This window comes from Aspergillus candidus (assembly GCF_002847045.1).
Source record: "Aspergillus candidus strain CBS 102.13 unplaced genomic scaffold BDW47scaffold_9, whole genome shotgun sequence".
Lineage (NCBI taxonomy): Eukaryota > Fungi > Ascomycota > Eurotiomycetes > Eurotiales > Aspergillaceae > Aspergillus > Aspergillus candidus.
In genome coordinates this window covers 509,276-528,487 of record NW_020194014.1, presented here as the reverse complement: position 1 = coordinate 528,487, position 19,212 = coordinate 509,276, and the positions used below count along the sequence as shown (strand labels likewise).

Below are 19,212 nucleotides of genomic sequence, written 5' to 3'. Positions count from 1 at the left end.
GGCCATTCAAATAGATACGCAATCATAACTGCACCACTTTTCATTACATACACAGATTTACACATTGAAGAATAAGCAACAGACAATTCAGCGTACCCTTCCCTTGATACAATCGACACATCCCACATATTAGAGCTCCACACATTATAAGCGCGAGCTGACATCTACCACGCCACAGTCGAGCTCAACCCATCCAATTCACGCTGGTAGTTGCGATGAAGGGAAATCTGGTACAGGAACATGCCGATCAAGTCCTTAGCATCCTTAAGGATGTTGACCCCGTCCTTGAAGCTCTCTGGCTTCTCGACCTTCCCCCCAGTAACCACGCCGTACCACTCACGAGGCGCAGGATTATCCGCAGTAGCCACCTGGACGTCCAGAGTCGACCCAATGGCCAATTTGATGAGCTCGGCTCCCTCGCCCGTCGCCCCGAGCGCTTTACAATGGCCAAAGGCTTCGGCGATCCAGTACCGGATCTGTCCGGTGTTCTTGAGCGTCTCAACATGCGAACCACCGGGAACGAAGGTGGCATCGAACATGGTCGATCGCTGACCGTCGTACTGGTGATCGGGGATGACACCCTTGCTCGTGCTAGGCGACTCGCCGGCGGCGTAGATGGCGGAGCGTTTCATGCCGATCACGAACGGCAGCGCGTTGGCAGCCAACACAGCCGTCTTGATAGCGTTGAAGGACACGGGATCGTAGCCGTCGCCGATGAGAATGGCGATGCGGCGGCTCTCGATGGTCGGCTTCCGCGGTGTGAAGTCCGTCTGGGATAGACCCGGGGCCGTGTGCCCGGGGTTGGGGCGCAGCTGTTTGTCGGGGATGGGAGCGCCGACGACTTCGGCGACGGCTTGAGCCAGCGGCAGGTCGATCTCCGCAAGACGATGGCCCGCCATGCGCTCGTAGACCAAGGGGTCGTCGCAGTGGTCCAGCTCAAAGCAAAACGCTTTCTGCATGTGGGCCTTTTCGAGGGGGGTCATCGAGTTGTAGAACATTTGCGCCTGGTGGTGGTGCTCGCGGAACTTTTCGCTGAGGGCGCGTCGCTTCGAGCCGCCCACGGTTTGCGGGTACGACACGAACCCGGTGTCCTCGGAGGCGGGGGGCACGGCCTCGTATCTGTTGGGCCAATAGTTGACGGTGCCTTTGGTGATGCGGTGGCGCTTCGCACCGTCGCGATTGTGGTTTATGAAGGGGCACACCGGCCGGTTGATGGGGATCTCCTCCCAGTTGATGCCCAGGCGCGAGATCTGGGTGTCAAAGTAGGAGAAGTTCCGGCCCTGCAGGAGGGGGTCATCGGAGAAATCGATACCCGGGACGATATGGCTCGTGCAAAAGGCAACCTGCTCGGTTTGGGGGAAGAATTCGTCGATATTCTTATCGAGGGTCATCTCGCCGATGACGCGCAGGGGCACCAGGTTCTCGGGCCACACCTTGGTGGCATCCAAGATGTCAAAGTCAAAGTCATGCTGCTTCTCCTCTGGGATCACCTGGATGGCGAAGTCCCATTTCGGGAAGGCCTTGTTGTCGATGGCCTCCATCAGGTCTTTGCGGTGGAAGTCGGGGTCCTGACCGGCCAGCTTCAAGGCTTCATCCCAGACGAGGGAATGGACGCCCAAGTGCGGGATCCAGTGGAACTTGACGAAGTGACGCTGTCCGGCCTTGTTGATCAGGGAAAACGTATTCACCCCGAAACCCTGCATCATGCGGTAGGACCGGGGAATTGCGCGGTCGGACATGGCCCACATGAACATGTGCGTGGCTTCGGGATGCATGTAGACAAAGTCCCAGAAGTTGTTATGGGCCGTCTGCGCCTGGGGCACTTCATTGTGCGGCTCCGGCTTGACAGCGTGGACTTTAGGAAGATTAGCATTCATGTCTGGCCTTACTCGAGGCGTCCACAAAACCCACCGAAATCCGGAAACTTGATGGCTTCCTGGATGAAGAAGACCGGGATGTTGTTCCCCACGATGTCCCAGTTGCCCTCATCGGTGTAGAACTTGGTGGCGAACCCGCGAACATCGCGCACGGTGTCGGCACTACCCCTGGAGCCCTGCACCGTCGAGAAGCGGACAAACATGGGTGTGGACCGAGAGGTATCGGTCAGTACACCAGCAGTCGTCACATCTTCGGCGCTCTCCTTCAGGCGGAAGGTGCCAAAGGCGCCGGTCCCGCGAGCATGGACGACCCTTTCGGGAATACGTTCATGGTCAAAGCGATGAATCTAACACGACAGTTAGAGCTGTCTACTACCCAAGCTGCTCCCGAAAAGGGTTTCCACTGACCTTTTCGCGCGCAATTTGGTCCTCCAGCAACGAGGGTCCGGTTTGGCGATCATCGACGGCTTTCAGCCAATTGTCGGGGTTGGTGACACGGACTCCATGGTCCGTTGTCATGGGCGTCTGGGTATGTCCCTCGACGGTGTCATTCTCGAGATCGATGGTCTTTTTGTCTTTGGGGGCCTGCGAGGTGACCACATTCTGGGTCTTGTGTTTCAAGCCCTCTGCTAAAGCCGTTGCCATTTTACTGGGTTTTAGTGGAGATTCTGATTCGTCTGGGTAGAGTCAAGCAATATAGAGTCGTTGGAAAAAATCCAAGGACCTGTACCCCTGTGTCATTTTTAAAGAGGTGGTCCAAGGTGGTGTCCCCTGGTTGTAACGTCATGACGTCTTTGATGTGACCGAGCAGTGAGCTCATCCCGTCACGTGAGGAAGCAGGATCTCCAGGATTTCCAGCAGAAATCCTGCTTCAACTCATTTTTGGATGAGCCTGATGCTTGTTATGCTGATGATAGTTGACCTTATTCGGCGATTTACGGTTGTGGTGTTTTGATGACATGGTTGTCGTGGATTGTTCTGCCAGGGCAGGGCAGTATCCAGGTGCCTTGTACCTTGAATCTAGTAGTTGTCATCGGTTTACTATACATTGATTTTTATTGGTTCTGACCCTAGATGTCACATTTTTAATTACATTATGTAGTTCAATGGTTCTGACATCCTGGGGTTTAGTCAGTAAATGCTTGACAGGAGCGTTGATGTAGTATTTGCATCGCTTCTCCTCGTTTCCGGTGGCCATCTAGCTCGCCGGATTCGGTCAACTCGCGTAGAAACTTCCCTATATTGCATTTATGATTCACTATCAAATCCATCACTCGTTTCGGGCCGTGGTTGGAGATCAGTGGCTCGGGGTTGGTTTATGAGCTCTCTTAGGATATTTTGTCTGACCAACTGGCACCCTGTCTCCTTTCCTACATCAGCTAGTTGAGCGAAATATCTGTACCGATTGTCTCATCCGATTTTGTTTGATATATAAACTTTCATTTTCTACCATTGACACTGATTCCAATATAAACAGGCTGGGCTTATCATACGACATAGTCTTGAATACTGGACTGCTCACATGGCGAGACTTCCTGGAATCAAACCAACTTCAACGGTGAGATCTGTCGTCAGTACTATAACGCATCTACACCAACAGGTAAATCATCTGAAGACATACGGCTGCACCATATAGCCAATCTACAATGAGTCACATCTTCCCTTCCTGTGCTTTAACCCACTATTAATTTAGTATATCACTTGAATCCGCTTGGGGAGTGGTATGATACCCTATGGGCCGAACTGCAGTATCCAAACTGCTGGATTACGGGAGAAATAACTCTCAAGATCGCCCCCCAACACCTATTGGTGTTCAAGAAGCCCTAGGAGCTCCTACAAAAGAGGCCACTGCGCCGCATACCGCAGCCGCCGTCATCCACATGCAGCAGTCCAATAGGACGTCATCGTCCATCAACCCTTGACGTGGACCTCTGAAAGCCCTATGCGTGTTCAGCGAGGCAGTTCTCGACATGGATCTGGTCGAATCAGGTCTCATTGCGAGCCAACAATACACTCATGTCTATTGCCGCAGTAGGGTCGATGCGGCGCAGCGGCTGCCGGCTCGGAGAATCCACGCCTATCAATTAATTGGCGCGATGGAGCTGCACACCATTTCTCCAGATAATGAGGCTGGTGGGGGTAAATTCCGGCCGTTTTGCTGTGCCTCTCGTGGAGGTTGCCAGGAAGACTCGCAATTCTGCCGGCGTCTCGCTATAGTTGGGAGTCTCGACTCGATCTCCTGCACCTTGCTCTGGAATAGTGCTAGATTAATCTTTTACTGTCCAATGGCTTGGTCTGCTTTCGGGTGATGCATTCGTGGGGCGTCTATGGAAGATCCCATCTGGGGTACTCTATATCCTGGCTATGCGCATGGCTCGCAGACGAGTGGAACAGCTCACACTTGCTGGAGAGAGACAGACAGCTATAAATACCAACTCTCGAATTTCATCCCAAATACTTTCCGCAGCTCATAGTTCAGCGCAGCCTCTAGTATTTCAGAATGGCCCAGAAGCTGAAGAATAGACAGAAGATTTCGGTGAACAAGGTCCTCACAAAAGCCGTAGTCGACGAGACGGCACCTGTTTCCCCTCCTCCGCCTCCCTTGGTTGTAGTCAACCAACTGTTGAAATCGTGAGCTCGTAGAACCCCCGATCACGCACGTTCACCGTCAGCTAACCAGTGCTCCCCCAATGATCCTAGCCCGTACACGCGTTCAACCGAGCTACGGATCGGGAACGATACCTATCATATCCCATCGGCGTACCTAGACAAGTACCCAAAATTGCAACCGAGTTCCCCCTTCATTCACCCTTCTACGCTCGACATCGACGGGGATATTGGACACTCCGTGGTTCACTACATTTTTACCGGCGGCTATGAAACACTCCAGACCTCTCTTGATGACCCCAATCAGTACATTCCACGCGAGTTCCAGCGAGCCGTCCAGGTCTATTATACTGCCCACAAGTACCAAATACACGGCCTAGGAGAACTAGCCAAGACCTACATTGAAAAGTTCGGCGACGAAATTCGCATTGTCACTATTTTAAAGGCAGTCCGAAAGGTGTATTCACGACTTCTCAACACGGAAACCTGGCTCCGCGGTTACCTCCACACCAAGCTTCAGGGCGCATTCGACGCGGACGAAAACACTTTCACACGCAATGAGTTCTACAACAGCCTGGGAGATGACAATATCTTCAATCAGGCGGTCATGAAGATGGTGGTGAAAATCTACGCGAGCACGGTATCCTCTCTGCGCGCTCGCGCAATCGAGGACCGTCAGGTCGAACCGGTCCCGGAACTTCATATAGAACCCGATTACCCCCCTACCCCTCGACAGTCCAGTCTGGTGATGGTTCCTGAAGACCCGCCCGCCGGTCCAGTCGAGGCGGATGAGGTGCCGGTTGAAGCGTGCGTCGAGGACGCTTGTGATCTGCCTGCGGCCACTCCTCTCGATGACTGGGGCTCTCCTGTTGACCGGCATTCCGTTCCGGTCTATTGACCTGCTATTCATACGAAAGTCTTTGCTTGAGTTAGGCAGAAAGCCTCTGAGAGTCAACAATTGATTTGCCAGAACTCTTACTTCCGACGTGGTTATATATGGATGAAACTGTAGGGGGAGGAGCAGGGATGAGCTGTGCTAGGAACTACCGTACTCGCGTTGATTTTTGTTTATATTCGTCTAGATATTGGCAGTATCAGAAACAATCAACAGACATCTTCTCTCTTGGTATATCAAGGCTCCCTTCGGTTGTAATGTCTCACGTTCAGTATATATGTCCTATCGTCATCCATTTCAGACACACCATTATATATATCCGAACGACTTCTTATCAACAAGTCAAAAATAACGTTTCAATATATCAAAACAAAATCAAAATAAAGAGAAATAACTCGAAAATAAGGATGTAATTCATATAGACCAACATCGACCACAGCAGATTCACAGACGAGAAATACGGGGAAAGCTACAGTAACCCAACCGGGCTTGACCCGATCCGTCACGTCACCACCTCCGCCCGAACTTCCCCAACTTCCACCTCACCACTCCGATCCCTCCTCCTCACTCCCATCGTCCCACCCCACGTCCACCAATCCCGCACAATGGGCTTCATTACTCGCACAGTCAAGGTGACCACTCTCGGCGCCGCTACCGCGGCCGGCGCCTTCGCATGGGCCACGCGCAACGACAAGCTGGTGCCCATGACCCCCGCCGACCGCATCTTCTCCTCACCCGCTTACCGCAACCTCAACCCGAGCAACAACCCCACCACCCACGACTACTACGTGCGACGAGTGCCATTGACAGATATCAAGCCGTCGCTGCTGGAGAATAAGGGAAAGCTGACAGAGGCGTTTTGCGCGGGGGTCTGGAGCGGATGGGGTATGTCTTCCTCTCACCACCAGTTTACCAGCATGCATGCATGCATGCGAGGAACCTCAAACCTCACCATAGTAAAAGCGATCACTAACCAATGACTACACACAGGCTACGCATTCCAACGAGCCTACCTCTCGCGCAAATACGAGAACCCCTCCACAGCATCCGATCTCTGGACGCGCGAAGCCCTCCGCGCAGGCCCCTACGAGCTCGGCACGCGCATCACAGACCACTTCGAGGTGTTAGAAAAGAGCACAGAGCGGATTGTCGTCCGGTGCGGGGCGTCGCCGCGCGAGACGGGGGTGCGCGACTCCGACGGGCTGTTCGAGATGTCGGCTGTTGTGAAGGCCGATGAGGGCGTTGCGGAGTTTGGGCTCAAGAGTTGCTTTTTCCAGGGGAGGGGGAAGGCCGACGCGCCCCCCATGCCGGCGCATATTGATTGGTTGCATAAGCAGTATACGAAGTTGTGGTTGGAGACGGCGTTGGTGAATGTGAGGCGGTAAATTGGTTTTCCTGGGGGACGGGGGATTAGTGTAAGATGGGAGGATGGATGGGGTGTAGTATAGGGTGTTTGGGATGGGGGAGTAGCTCAGGCTGCGATGTGTATAGACTACTATACTTGACATTGAAGAGGACACCGTCTCCCCTGCAAGGGTGCGGTCTGGAAAGTTCATGAATACGAATCGACCCTTGCAGCGACTCGTTTAATATACTCAATATGCGATCTTCAGTCAACACGAGCGACGACTCTGTCTAGACCGTTTATGATATGTCCAGGACATCTAAGAATAGCAGCCGTTGAGATTCCAACCGGAGCAGGAGTTGAAGCCACGCACACCGTTAGTGGAGCCAGCAGCGGTGAAGCGGTTTTCCTGGCAATCGTTGATATAGATACAACTGAATAGAAACCCGATAATAACAAGTCATAAATATATACTCTATATAGTAAATACCGAAATAGATATTCCTTAATCGATAGTAAACCTTCAGATTCATCTTCCGAACACTATACAAAAGTCAGACAAAGGCAGATCTGTCATATGCAATAAGTATCCTGCATGTGGGAGGTAGTGATAGCTGCGAAGATAACCTTGCATGCCGAATGACTGGGAAAATAATTGACCGCTGCAGAAGCATACGTCTCCTGTCTATTCACCTAACGCATGTGCAAAGTAAGGGAGATATGCGTAAGCCAAGCCACGTGAAGTTAATAACTACGCGCTCTTCAATGTACAAACTCTTGGTGTAGAACAACTAACGCTGCAAGTGATGGAATTAATCATATGAGCTGTCTACCACATTGCTAGGCCAGTCTCCTTGGTAGCGACATCGTGCAGCCCAACGAAGTCTACCGCACTGCAACCTCCATCACACTCTCCATACCAGGGCCGTTCCTCCAGACACTCCGGATCTCGAGTCCCGCGCTCCCGAGCAGCTCCTTCCACTGGCTCTCTGACCGCTCCGCCCCAGCCCCGATACTCATCATCTGGATGTCTAGGCTGGACTGTAGAAGCGGAGCATGCGTGTCGGGGAGGACAAAGTCCACGATCACGATCCGGGAATAATCTGCGTCCATGGCGGAGACGGTGTTGGCCAGGATCTGGCGACAAATATCATCTGGCCAGTCGTGGAAGATGGCGCGGAAGTAGTAAACCCGTGCTCCTGTGTCAACCGTTAGTCACTACTCGGAACATGTCTCCAGATACAACCAATAAGAAAATAGAATAGAATAGAAGCGGACATACCCTTCACCGGCTGCGGATCAAAAAAGCTATACCCCATAATCTCAACGCCATCATCCTTCAACGACGACGCCGGCGCAGACGCCACGACCTTAGGCAAATCCTGCAGCACCACCCTCCCAGAGACGGAGGGGAATCGTTTCCGGAACCGCACCAAGTCATGCCCCTGATTCCCGCCTACATCGACCAGGAAGACGGCGTCGTCGCGCGCGACAGCCGTCCGGCTCAGCCGCTCGACAGGGAACGTGTCGAACCAAGCCGGCCTACCCTGTCGACGGGAAGCCATGTACGAGTTAAAGCGCGTCTGGCTCAGCTTACGCTGGGCAAGCCACTCGAACTGGCTCTGGCCGACGGCCCACTGCATCGGACAACTCTTGTACTCCCTGGGCATGACATACTGGTGGTCGCGGAAGTAGTCGGGGAGCTTGGAGAGCGTTGGGAGAGTAAGGTCGTAACTGTATGTTTTAATATCTTAGTATATTGCACGTCGGTCCCTTGGTTCTCTGCTTTCTGGCGCGTGATCTATTCTCTTTGTGCTTTTGAGACATGGGGGGTGACAAAGGAAAGAGAGACGTACATGCAAGGAACACCGTCCCTGCCGATCGGCTGCGTCAAAGCCAACGTCTTGCTATTCGGCAGGTACACCTCGGTCGAGGGGTTGTCGCACAACCCCAGGGCCACCATGACTCTCATGAGTCGCACTGCAGCCGTTAGGACCCGCACTAGTCATGGCGTTGAAAGGAGAGGGAAAGTACCTATCAAAGCCCGCTCGGCACCGGTATGCCCGGCCAGCTCGGTGGCCGATAGTCCGCTGTGTGCGTGTTGCACGAGCAGAGGGCAGATACCCATGTCCATGACCGTCCGGAGGGCCGCATTTTGGGGAGGCTAATGAGCGTTAGTCTGCCTATGTTCTTTGTTCTCATATATGTGTGGGTTTTCATATATGAGTGCTTGTGTAATCGGGATATATCAAAAGCCCGAATGCCCGAATGGAAGAAAATATGTACGACGAACCTGATAGATGAGACGCAGGACTGTCTCGTTCGGCGTTTCCACGGCCAACTTCAACTCATCAATGAGGTTGAGGAGTTGGGAATGCGAGTCCGGGGATGCATTGTGCTCGTTCGCTGCGGCGTGGCGAATCCGGTCAACCAGCGCCAGGAGGTCTGACTTTGGTGATGGTGCTGATGACGATGCTGGAGGTAAGGTTGGGAAGGGGGTGAGTACCGAATTCGGCATGGACACTGCAGTGGCCGTCATATTTACACGGTGAGAGATTGATATATGTACAGGAGTGTGTATGTGCAGAATGTGTCGGACGTGGTGTACATGTGATGTAGGATGACGGCGGTGACCAAAGGGTCGAATATATAGCAGTAGCGATACAGGCACTGCCCGGGGAGGAGACTCGGTCGATGGCGATCCAGATGCGAATACTTCAATGGAAACAGGCTATGGCGACAGGGGTCGGGGAGGGCTGATGGGAGCCCTTGCCCACCTGAAAACGGCGAAGCGACTGAGACACTCGGATTCTCTAACTCGAACAAGTGGTCCAGTCCCACGACCAGTGGCTACGAATGAACCATCCTTCGACGATTCCTTCGAACTCAATCTACTATGCGGTCGATATAGACCGACAAACCTGGACGATCCCACCCCACCCACTGACCAGGCCAAGGCAACTACTGCCCTCCCATTATCGACAGACGCTATGGCTCTAGCGGTCCAATCAAACCGGGGAGATGCAGTTCCAGCTCTGCCCTCGGTGTTTCCTTCTCGATGTAGATGTCCTGGTCGGGAAAACGTGGCTGGAGGACCTTTGTCACCGCGGGATATCGCTGGGAGGCCACATCCGCATCCTAGCAATGCGATCCACGGTGACGGTAGCTATTAGTCCAGATTGAAACTCGCTGCAGTTCTAGAGACCGCGGAAACTTCCATGTTTCCCGCGCAATCCAACGTCGCCGCCATAATCAAAAGTCCGTGTGACGGACTGGGTTCTTGTCACACGCCTCCAGCTCGACGCTAGCGATGCGGATGTATCCAGTGGCCGCGGCTGTGGGCACTATTGTCCGGAGGAGACGCTACCGTGTGACGGGCGGGTGGGGGGATAAGATCCCCAAAGAATCATCCTAGTTGTTTTCTGACGCGAGGAGTACCTGGCTCCACTATGATGTATCGTCACGTCTTTGTAGATACTGGGTTTGGAGTCATGAAAGAATCAATCAGGACCAGGAATTGCGCTGAAACTGTGCAATGCTGGGTAATCGCAATGAGCCATTGGCGCTCAAAGCGCATAGTCGCCACACCGTGATCCCCTAACTCTGCCCATCCAGCGGCTACTCCGAGGGGCGCCTTCAGGGAGTATACTATATCTGGGATTGTGATCGCTAAGATCTGGAACGAGGTGGAGACGGTGGATACGGGTTGCATCATCCCCTGGCCCTGCGAACCGTACTAACTTCGTTAAAAGTTAGTTCCCTAACTTTACCAATAGTGGTGTGCTAATGGATCGAGGTCGATCACCCGGATTTCGGATGTGATTTCCACAGGTTGTGCGCAAGCGAGGTGCTAGACTCAGTCGCAATACGCCTGGTCTCTTCTGCGTTGAATGAGAACCGACTGTGGCTGCGCTGCCACCCTCCCCGGTCCGCCGCTTTCCTTGAACCTTTGTCCTTTCGTTACACGAGAAGGGTATTAACAACCATCCGGCTGTTGTGCCGTCGATTTGATCCTAGAATGTGGCGGCACCCTGGTTGTCCGGTTGGAGCGATCGAGAGCCAAGATGCGGGCAGAAACACCGGATATGTTTTTGATAGGTCATGCGTGGATGCATTATCGATGTTCTCTTTCTTCTTTCGGTCCAGCGCTTGGGGAAAACATCGAGGGCCGCAGAAATACTGCGAATCAGAGTGGTGAAGGGCTGACCACCACAAAAAGCAATAGCGCAACCCATGTGGAGCTGGACAGGGTTCGTGCCGTCAGCCTGCATATCATTAGGCGCCACGCTGACCAAAAGGCGAAAAATTCCTATTTTGACCAACCCCTGTCGCGATTGGTAGTTGCGTGCGAACCTTCCCTCCCCTTGGAATTCGTCAGGCCTGCGGAATCCCGTTGTTTGGCCTTTATTTTTATCTTTCTGTTGTCATGTTTGGCCTTTGGCCCCAACTCGGAGACGCACTCCCAGGGCCGCGAAGCTCCTTCCTAAAAAGACAGGTCAGATCGCCAACGAAATACACTGACTGACTCGTCTAATGGCGGTCGGAGGTCAGCTGAGTGATATTATGATCCCCGGCCATCCATGATCAATTGGGGCTTTGATGGCCAGGGACCTATCCTTGACCACAAGCTGAACACCCAACTCGACCATCGCCACGCTGATGCCAATCATGTCGCAACCAACGACCAGCAAGACTGAGAGAAAGACCATTGTTCATCCTGAGAACAATCGAGTTCGGGTTCCCATTGGTGACATGTCGAGGCCGACAGTTCCCGCGCTGCATGATAAATGCGGGGACATGCATATGAAGAGACTCCTGGTGGGTTGGCTCTACATATGCTGAATAAATGTCGAATGAACGGACCCTTGCGGATTGGCGTGCCTGCAAGGGCAATTTTTTGTGCCAAACTATGCAATCTAAATTCCACATTCTTGCTTGGAATCGCATTGTTACCCTGGCATGCCCACCAGTCAGCGTTACCTGCTGAAGGTTTCACCAACACGACACCCCGTCGTAGACAAAGATTGGTTTGAGTTTGTACAACACAAAATGAAAGCAAGTAATTGAATAAATCAGCAAGGTCAAACACGAGCGAAAACATTGGGTGGGCCGGAGCGACGATACTGTTCAGCACGGCCGAAGTCAGTAATGTTTGTTTTCGTTGATCTGGACGCGTCCCAGGGAATCTTGATGTCTCAGTCGGCAAAATGTCCACCGCAAACCCCAAATAGAACACATCAACAGAGGCACGACCCTCTCGAGGAGCGAAGAGCCGAGATCCCTGATCACGAGCTCGTGAGAGCGTGCGATCGGCGATCGATCGAACACCTGGGAGTAGATTTCCGCGTCGATCAGAGGAACCAGCTGCTCGGTACTTGGGGCGTAATCCCATATCCGACCGCTGTGGCGACGGGGACTGAAAGACTGAAGGACACACTATCAGGGTTGACCCCTGCTTGCTGCAATGCACGTAGCCCCCCAAGGCAATGGTACCGGGAAGTTTCCTCGTGCATGGTCGAAGTACAAATGACAAATTGTACGGCGCGCACCCGACGTTGAGAGTCCTGCGTAGTGATTTGGCCAATCGAACAAGTCCTATGTTCTTCGGGGGTGTGTCGATCTTCCCAGGCTTTGGTACGTGATTCGACCATGAGGCGATCGGAATCGCCGATTCATGTTTCTTTTTTATCTTAGGGCTAGGTCCGTGCGATGGAACTTTTGAGCTGAAGAGCTTTAGTTTACTCGGGGTTGCATTGTAGACCTTTCTTTTCGGCTCTGCGACATGCGATAGGATGGGGCGTAATCAAAAATCCACCATGCTTGAATCACCAGACGCAGCCATGATGGCAAATTAACGTCATACCGCCGGTGATACACGCTGGAGCAGGTGGATATTTGGCAACATGTATCGGCATGAACATAGGTCTATGCGTCGGCCAGGATGTAGGTATTACCATATCCGGAACAGTGGAGATGCTGACCGCACGCAGTGCTGCGACCAGTTGGAAAACAAAGACACTCGGTGCTGGGATAAGGCCTCAAGGATTGTGTTTAAATACGGAGGTCATCCCCATGAGGGTATTGTGCTCTGTTATTGTCAAGTAGTCACTCTCCCGCTTTCATCATGGGTATACCGGTGTTCGACGACACTCTGGAAGATGTTTCCAAGCTCTCAGGGCCGGAACAGCTCATCGCACAGTTTGGGCGCCTTCACATCCTCGATGACTTGATCCGCCTGCGGGCATCAGATGCCATCCAGAAACCTATCTTGGCGTATCCGAAGCCCTCACAGGATGGTTCCCCTGCTTCGTATGAGTACTTCACGGGACAGGACCTCGACTGCATGGTCGATCTGGCCGTCTGCCAATTGATGGAGTATGGTTTTAAACCGGTAGGTCTCATTCTCTTCCTTGCTAGATGAGACATTGCTGACAGTGGCAGCCTCGCCGTGACGGCAGCATCGTCGCCCTATTCACCCTCTCAGATCTCAACATGGTCGTCACATTCTTCGCCCTCAGCCGTCTAGGATACACCGTCATGATGTTGTCTCCCCGTCTCTCCCCCGCGGCCTGCGTGTCCCTCCTAGACACCGTCGGCTGCGACACCATCATGTATGGCCAGAATGCTAGCATCCGATCAACCATGGGAGAGATCCTCCGACTCAAACTGGTAGCATGCCGGCCCATGGTCCAGCGGGCGTCCCTCGGGGAAGTAGCCGAAGACTCCACATTCATGGTGCTTCAACGGCATCGCAACCCAGGGCTTCAAAAGGAGAAAATCGCTCTCATCCTCCACTCGTCCGGGTCCACCGGAAACCCCAAACCCCTCTACCTGAGCCACAAAGCCTTGATGACGCACCCCATGAGGGGTCCGGGCCTCACGTCCTTCAACTCCCTCCCGTGGTACCACCTCCATGGTTTATCCACCGCCCTGCAAGCCATGTACATGAAGAAGACTGCGTTCATGTGGGACGCAGCACTGCCTTTGACTGCCAACACAGTTGTGCCTGCCCTGGAGGCAGCGCGGCCCGAGTCAGTCCAGGGCGTTCCATACCTCCTTCAACTCCTTGTAGACAGTGACAGAGGTTTGGACGCGCTCCGAGAATGCAGATTAGTGACATACGGCGGTGCTCCGTGTCCAGACGAACTGGGCAATCGGCTCGTCGAAGAACAAGTGCGATTTGGGGGGTCATTTGGCCTGTAAGTGTCAATCCAAAGGCTCCTCTCGATCTATCCGATCTAACAACCCTAGGACCGAGGCCGGCCTCGTCGCTGAATCCATCTCTCGCCCTGAGGGCGATCCATTTTGGAACTACCTGAAGTTCTTCGAAAACATCCAACCGTTCATATGGATGAAGCCTATCGGCGACTCGCTATACGAATGTGTATACCTCCAGGGCCACCCGGCTCTGACGTCTTCGAATTCTAATGAGCCCCCAGGCTCATACCACTCACGGGACGTATTCACACCACACCCTACGATCCCAAACCGGTGGAAGTACATGTCACGACTGGACGACCGAGTCGTCCTGCTCAACGGCGAGAAAGTTCTCCCGTTGCCGATTGAAGGGTGCATCAAGCAAAGCCCCCTCATCCAGGAAGCTGTCGTCTTTGGCGTCGGCAAGACCGTCCCCGGACTGCTGGTCTTCCGGTCGGACGACACCCACCAATTCCCCGACAAGGAGTACATGAGCTTGATCTGGCCCACGATCGAGGACGCCAACTCGCGAGCGGAGCAGTTCTCGCAAATATCGCGGGACATGGTTGTAGTCTTACCTAGTGACTCTGTGTGCCCTCGCACAGACAAAGGCTCAATGATCCGCGCCCAGGTGTACGCCAAATACGACAGCGTCATCAACGAGATGTACACGAGAGTGGAGCATAGCGCGGAAGGGTCGCTGATACTGAGCCTGGACGCGACTAAATCCCACCTTCTGCGCCTCTGTCAAGACGAGCTCGGGTTCCCGCTATCCGGCGCCAATGGGGAGTTCTTCGCAGAGGGTATGGACAGTCTGAAAGCCATCCATCTGCGTCGTCTGATCCTGCGGGATTTCAGGATCGAAGACAGCAAGAGAATCGGTCAGAATATTGTTTTCGAGACCGGGTCCGTCTCGCGGTTGGCAGAGCAGATCGTTGCTGTACAGAGCGGGCAAGAGACGATTGTCGAAGACGAGGTATCGCTGATGCCAGGCCTCATTGAAAGATACTCCACCTTCTGTAAACATACGCCCGACCCGAGACGCGTCTCCAACTCCAGGAGCGTGGTCCTGACCGGTGCGACCGGCTCCATGGGCGCTCACATCCTCCACAAGCTCCTCAACGACGACTCCGTATCGACAGTCTACTGCCTAACACGACGGAGCCGACCAACGGAAGCAGTCCTAGACGCTCTCGCACAAAAGGGTCTATCCGTCCTGCCACACCGACGAGAGAAGATCATCGCATTGAACAGCGCCTTGGACCAACCTGACCTCGGCCTGGACGAGGGCATGCTCAACCAGATGAAGCAGTCCGTCTCACTGATCATCCACACGGCATGGCCAGTCAACTTCAACCTCCCCCTCCTCAGCTTCGAACCCCACATCAAGGGAGTCCACAACCTCATCAACCTGTCCCTATCAGTGACGTTGTCCTCCCCAGCCGTGATGCTCTTCTGCTCGTCCATCTCCACCGCCCTCGGCGCGTCCTCACGCGCCGTAGACGAAACACCCATCGACGATCTCACCAGCGCGCTCGAAATGGGCTACGGCCGGTCGAAGCTGATCGGCGAGCACATTGTCAGCAACGCGCGACAAGCCGGTGCGCGGGCGTTCTCGCTCCGCATCGGACAGATATCCGGCCACTCCAAACGGGGCCTCTGGAATGACTCCGAAGCGATGCCGCTGATGATCCGGTCGGCGCTGACGCTGAACGCGCTGCCGGAGCTGGACACGACGTGCTCGTGGCTCCCCGTCGACAAGCTGGCTTGCTCAATGCTAGAGATTGCCAAAGCGTGCGCTGCGAACTCGCTTGAGCCGCGTGGGCGCGACCCCGCGACGGGGAAGCTCGTCGACGACACAGTCTACAATCTGACAAATTCTCGCACGTTTTCGTGGGCCGAGATGCTCGGGGCGCTACGACGGAGCGGGTTCCGCTTTGAGACGGTGTCGTTCGACCGGTGGCTTGACCTGATGAAGGCGAGCGAAGCCAGGGGAGAAGAAGCCGTCAACCCAGCTGTCAAGCTGGTCGCGCATTACCAGTCGATGTATGGTGAAGACTCACCTGCTGCCCCTTCCTTTCTCACGGAGAAGGCCGAGCGGGACAGTGTAACGTTGAGGAACGGTCGGTTGAGGATCGTACAGGATGGAATATTGGGTCGATATGCACAGGATTGGCTACGGAGGTGGACGACGATCTGATCACGATTCGATCATGACTTTGTATATATTAGCGTTTTTCGGTTTGCGCACAACTGTCTATAGTTTGGTTTGGGGTACCGGTATATATGATTCAATGGATAGCGTGATTCTACATGTGTGAATGTATGATGGTAGCAGTGACTGAAGCGAATATCACCTTGTGATGGAGAAGAAGGCACCACACGACATTTCCCCGTGGCTTGTTCTGTTACATTACGATCTTGGTCGACCAGGGCTCTTAATATCTGATATGAATCATTGTTTACTTTATCTCAACAGTCAATAGCGACAATTAGGATATCAAGAAAACCTCTAAGGCACAGCTAAAAGAACAGTATAGGAAATAAAGATACGTAGTCTAAAGCGGAAAGAGGACAGAATTAAATATGTTTCAAGCAATCTCTCCTGGATATAGTGCCGTGAAATCAAATGGTAAGGAATGATGTCTAAAAACAGATGTCGGACTAGACCAGGAGCCCCAGGACACATGCAAAAAGGAGAGTTGGGGTGCGCATCGACAGCTTGTCGGCAGCGCTGGTGAACATGGCTGTGCCAGGGGTAGTCGCAGAGGGGTTGGTAGACCCGCTCGCCGTGGAAGAAGCACCTTGGACAGCGCTGGTGGGGGTCGCGAATAGGAACCGAGAAGACGACGAAACCTCGATACTGGGGAGGGGGGCGGCGTTTGTAGCATGGCTCGAGCCACCGACCGCATCAGCGCCGGAGGGCACAGCAGGCGCGGAAGGGTCATCAGCCGGAGGGGCAGGCTGAGCAGGGACGCCAGAAGCGTCAGGATCTTGGGCCTTGGACGGGGGAGTGGGAGGAGTGATTCCCGAGCCCGACTGGGCGGGATCTTGGCCAGCAGCGTCGGAATCGCCAGCTGGAACGGCGGGAGCGGCGGGAGTGGCGGGAGCAGGTTCCGGCTCGTCCTTAGGAGGGTGAACCGGAACAACAGTGACACCGTTGTCGTTGCTGTCATGGGGGACCGCGGGAGTAGGATCAGACCCGGCATTAGTGGGGTGGACTGGAATGACACTGACCCCCCCGTCGCTGCTGTCATCACTCGGCGGCGCATCGGCACCATGGCTGGGGGCCGGGATCGGCACGGCACCCGTTTCGCCGCCAGCGGCCGCCGAGGAGGCTTCTTCGGGGCAATAGGTCGTCGTCTCCGTCACGAAACGAGTGCTCTTGGAAGCCGAGGCGTGAGCACCCTGGTCGGCCGGCGGGGCAACCGGGGCAGCGGTGGGGGTCTCCTTGGGAGTCTCCTTGGGGGCCGGAGGAGGCGTGTTCTCGGGTACGGCCGTTGTTGTCTCGGTGGCGGAAGTCGGGGTTGCGTGGGCGGACTCGGTGTGGGTCTTCTCCGGCCCTTCGGGGACGTGGGTGGCAGTGGACTCAGAATCGTGCTCGGACACCGAGACCGAGGTGGTAGCGGAAAGGAAGCCAGAGCTGGTGGGGGTCGAATCGGACACGGAGATGCTGGTGGTTGACACTGCGGAGGTAGCGGCCGATAATTTGGTGGCCGAGGGCTTAGGCACGCCATATTGGTACAGCTTGATGGAGTTGATCTCCCAGTAGGCCTCCTTGAAGGCCTCCGGGTTCTCCGCCACGTAGTCGACACAGCTCTGCATGGGGTTGCTCGAGTCGCTGATGGGGCAGCTGGAGTCACCATAGACGTTGCCGGACCAGTCACCGCAGAAAGTGGTGTCGAGGATGAACTTCTGCGGCTTGAAACGGGCAGCGATGTCACACGAGCCTTGAAGGTGGGCCATGGGCGTAGGGAAGGTCGAGCTATCGGGGTGACCATCGGTGATGGATGGTGGGATCGAGTCGCGGGGGAAGTACCAAATCTTGATGAACTTCTCCGTCCACTCCATGGCATAGACACCGCCGCCCTGCTTGTTGAACGGGTCTCCCGAGGAGCCCTTGTTGCCCTTGACCACGCAGCCAATGGTGCCAGAGGCTTCGCCACACTCCCCGGAGCTCATGTCGCCGAGCATCTCATTGCCGCCCTCAACGTCACAGCTCCCACTGGTGTGCAGAACGATCTTATTGGAATCATGCTTGTTGACCCCCTCGATGATGTCGATCTCGCCGTCCTCAGGCCAGCTGGGACCGACGGACCAGAATGCGGGCCAGGTGCCGCAGATACTCCCCGGCATATGCGCTAGATCCAGGACGTACAGGCCTTCCTTGTAGAAGCCCTTGGTCTCAAGGCGAACCGACTCCCGGCCCGGGCCACTGGGGTCGAGCTTGGACTTGTGATCCACACCCATGTAGAGGCTGCCGCGCGAGGTGATGTCAATCAGGCCTGTGTCTTCGGCATGGCTCTGATTGGTGTAGGTGACGAAACCATTGGTGGGATCGGGGGAATCGTAAAAGTCCCACCCATCCCAGAAGGTATCACCATGCCAGTTTTCCAGCAGTTGATAGCTCTCCTTGGCGGCGGCAGCCGCCGGAGAGACCAGGGACGAGAGGGCGAGCGCCCCTACGCTCCAGATAAGCGACGAAGACATCGTCAGTAGGACGTTGCGTAGTGAGCAGGTAAATGATCGACGTCTTTGTTGATATTACAAAGGTGGAATTGGAGAGATCGAGATCTCAAACTGATTGACTAGCAAATCCAAAAAGACAGACGGGGAGAGAATGACTCGAAAAGAATGGCACCCAACCGTCGAGGCTGAGTAGCTATAGAAAGAAAGGAAGGTAAACAAAAGGCGGGAATCAATCCACGGCGACGAGATAGCGAAGCAAAGAATGTAAGTGACGAAATGGAAAGGAAGACGAACCCTTGCAGGGACACGACCTAGATATACTGAACCAGACCGTCCACGTCTGGGGGGTATGATTGTACCCCATTGGGTAATATTATGGACCTCTTGTTTTTTAACTTTTTCGTTTTTCATTTTGGGAGTTGTCAATGGAGCAGGCGGCCTATTGTGGTCCAAGGCCCCTCTCACCAGGTACCAAGAGGAGACAACACCGTTCGTCCCTCGCAAGCCAGGCGAATCAGCAGTGACTCTGGAGAGTCCAGACTGGCTGGGCGCCTTCATTCTTGGCCAGGCATGCCGGGTGGGCCAGCGACAAGCTGCAGGCG

At 54.4% G+C, this 19,212-nt stretch overlaps 6 protein-coding genes across 6 annotated transcripts; 3 read left to right on the top strand and 3 right to left on the bottom strand.

The window, feature by feature from the left end:
* Position 1: 1 nt before the first annotated feature.
* Positions 2-2,829, bottom strand: catA (catalase catA). The gene is made up of 3 exons (XM_024820269.1): positions 2,286-2,829; positions 1,912-2,224; positions 2-1,855 (listed from the first exon to the last, which is right to left on the bottom strand). The coding sequence occupies exons 1-3, from the start codon at positions 2,520-2,522 to the stop codon at positions 165-167; spliced, it is 2,241 nt and encodes a 746-aa protein (XP_024674339.1). The 5' UTR covers positions 2,523-2,829; the 3' UTR covers positions 2-164.
* Positions 2,830-4,377: 1,548 nt separating this feature from the next.
* BDW47DRAFT_123824 (uncharacterized protein) lies at positions 4,378-5,382 on the top strand (the record flags this gene model as incomplete). Its single annotated transcript, XM_024816128.1, has 2 exons — positions 4,378-4,508; positions 4,578-5,382. The coding sequence occupies 2 exons, from the start codon at positions 4,378-4,380 to the stop codon at positions 5,380-5,382; spliced, it is 936 nt and encodes a 311-aa protein (XP_024674338.1).
* Positions 5,383-5,925: 543 nt separating this feature from the next.
* BDW47DRAFT_101792 (uncharacterized protein) lies at positions 5,926-6,921 on the top strand. Its single transcript, XM_024811733.1, has 2 exons — positions 5,926-6,264; positions 6,370-6,921. Exons 1-2 carry the CDS (start codon positions 5,985-5,987, stop codon positions 6,762-6,764), a joined length of 675 nt encoding a protein of 224 aa, XP_024674337.1. The 5' UTR covers positions 5,926-5,984; the 3' UTR covers positions 6,765-6,921.
* Positions 6,922-7,561: 640 nt separating this feature from the next.
* Positions 7,562-9,353, bottom strand: BDW47DRAFT_94138 (S-adenosyl-L-methionine-dependent methyltransferase). Its single transcript, XM_024820267.1, has 5 exons — positions 9,018-9,353; positions 8,759-8,888; positions 8,581-8,704; positions 8,007-8,458; positions 7,562-7,923 (listed from the first exon to the last, which is right to left on the bottom strand). The coding sequence occupies exons 1-5, from the start codon at positions 9,261-9,263 to the stop codon at positions 7,610-7,612; spliced, it is 1,266 nt and encodes a 421-aa protein (XP_024674336.1). The 5' UTR covers positions 9,264-9,353; the 3' UTR covers positions 7,562-7,609.
* A 3,495-nt stretch (positions 9,354-12,848) lies between these two features.
* Positions 12,849-16,179, top strand: BDW47DRAFT_135116 (putative NRPS-like enzyme; the record flags this gene model as incomplete). Its single annotated transcript, XM_024818251.1, has 3 exons — positions 12,849-13,115; positions 13,166-13,923; positions 13,976-16,179. The coding sequence occupies 3 exons, from the start codon at positions 12,849-12,851 to the stop codon at positions 16,119-16,121; spliced, it is 3,171 nt and encodes a 1,056-aa protein (XP_024674335.1). The 3' UTR covers positions 16,122-16,179.
* A 220-nt stretch (positions 16,180-16,399) lies between these two features.
* Positions 16,400-18,922, bottom strand: eng2 (putative GPI anchored endo-1,3(4)-beta-glucanase). The gene has a single exon (XM_024811732.1). It carries the CDS (start codon positions 18,629-18,631, stop codon positions 16,586-16,588), a length of 2,046 nt encoding a protein of 681 aa, XP_024674334.1. The 5' UTR covers positions 18,632-18,922; the 3' UTR covers positions 16,400-16,585.
* Positions 18,923-19,212: the final 290 nt, after the last annotated feature.

Coding starts and splice junctions, on each gene's coding strand:
- catA (XM_024820269.1), bottom strand. CDS start 2,522: ATGGCAACGGCTTTAGCAGAGGGCTTGAAACACAAGACCCAGAATGTG. Junction 2,225..2,285: donor ACCAAATTGCGCGCGAAAAG/GTCAGTGGAAAC, acceptor CTGTCGTGTTAG/ATTCATCGCTTTGACCATGA. Junction 1,856..1,911: donor CATCAAGTTTCCGGATTTCG/GTGGGTTTTGTG, acceptor ATCTTCCTAAAG/TCCACGCTGTCAAGCCGGAG.
- BDW47DRAFT_94138 (XM_024820267.1), bottom strand. CDS start 9,263: ATGACGGCCACTGCAGTGTCCATGCCGAATTCGGTACTCACCCCCTTC. Junction 8,705..8,758: donor TGCCGAGCGGGCTTTGATAG/GTACTTTCCCTC, acceptor TAACGGCTGCAG/TGCGACTCATGAGAGTCATG. Junction 8,459..8,580: donor AGGGACGGTGTTCCTTGCAT/GTACGTCTCTCT, acceptor TAAAACATACAG/TTACGACCTTACTCTCCCAA.
- eng2 (XM_024811732.1), bottom strand. CDS start 18,631: ATGTCTTCGTCGCTTATCTGGAGCGTAGGGGCGCTCGCCCTCTCGTCC.
- BDW47DRAFT_101792 (XM_024811733.1), top strand. CDS start 5,985: ATGGGCTTCATTACTCGCACAGTCAAGGTGACCACTCTCGGCGCCGCT. Junction 6,265..6,369: donor GGGGGTCTGGAGCGGATGGG/GTATGTCTTCCT, acceptor GACTACACACAG/GCTACGCATTCCAACGAGCC.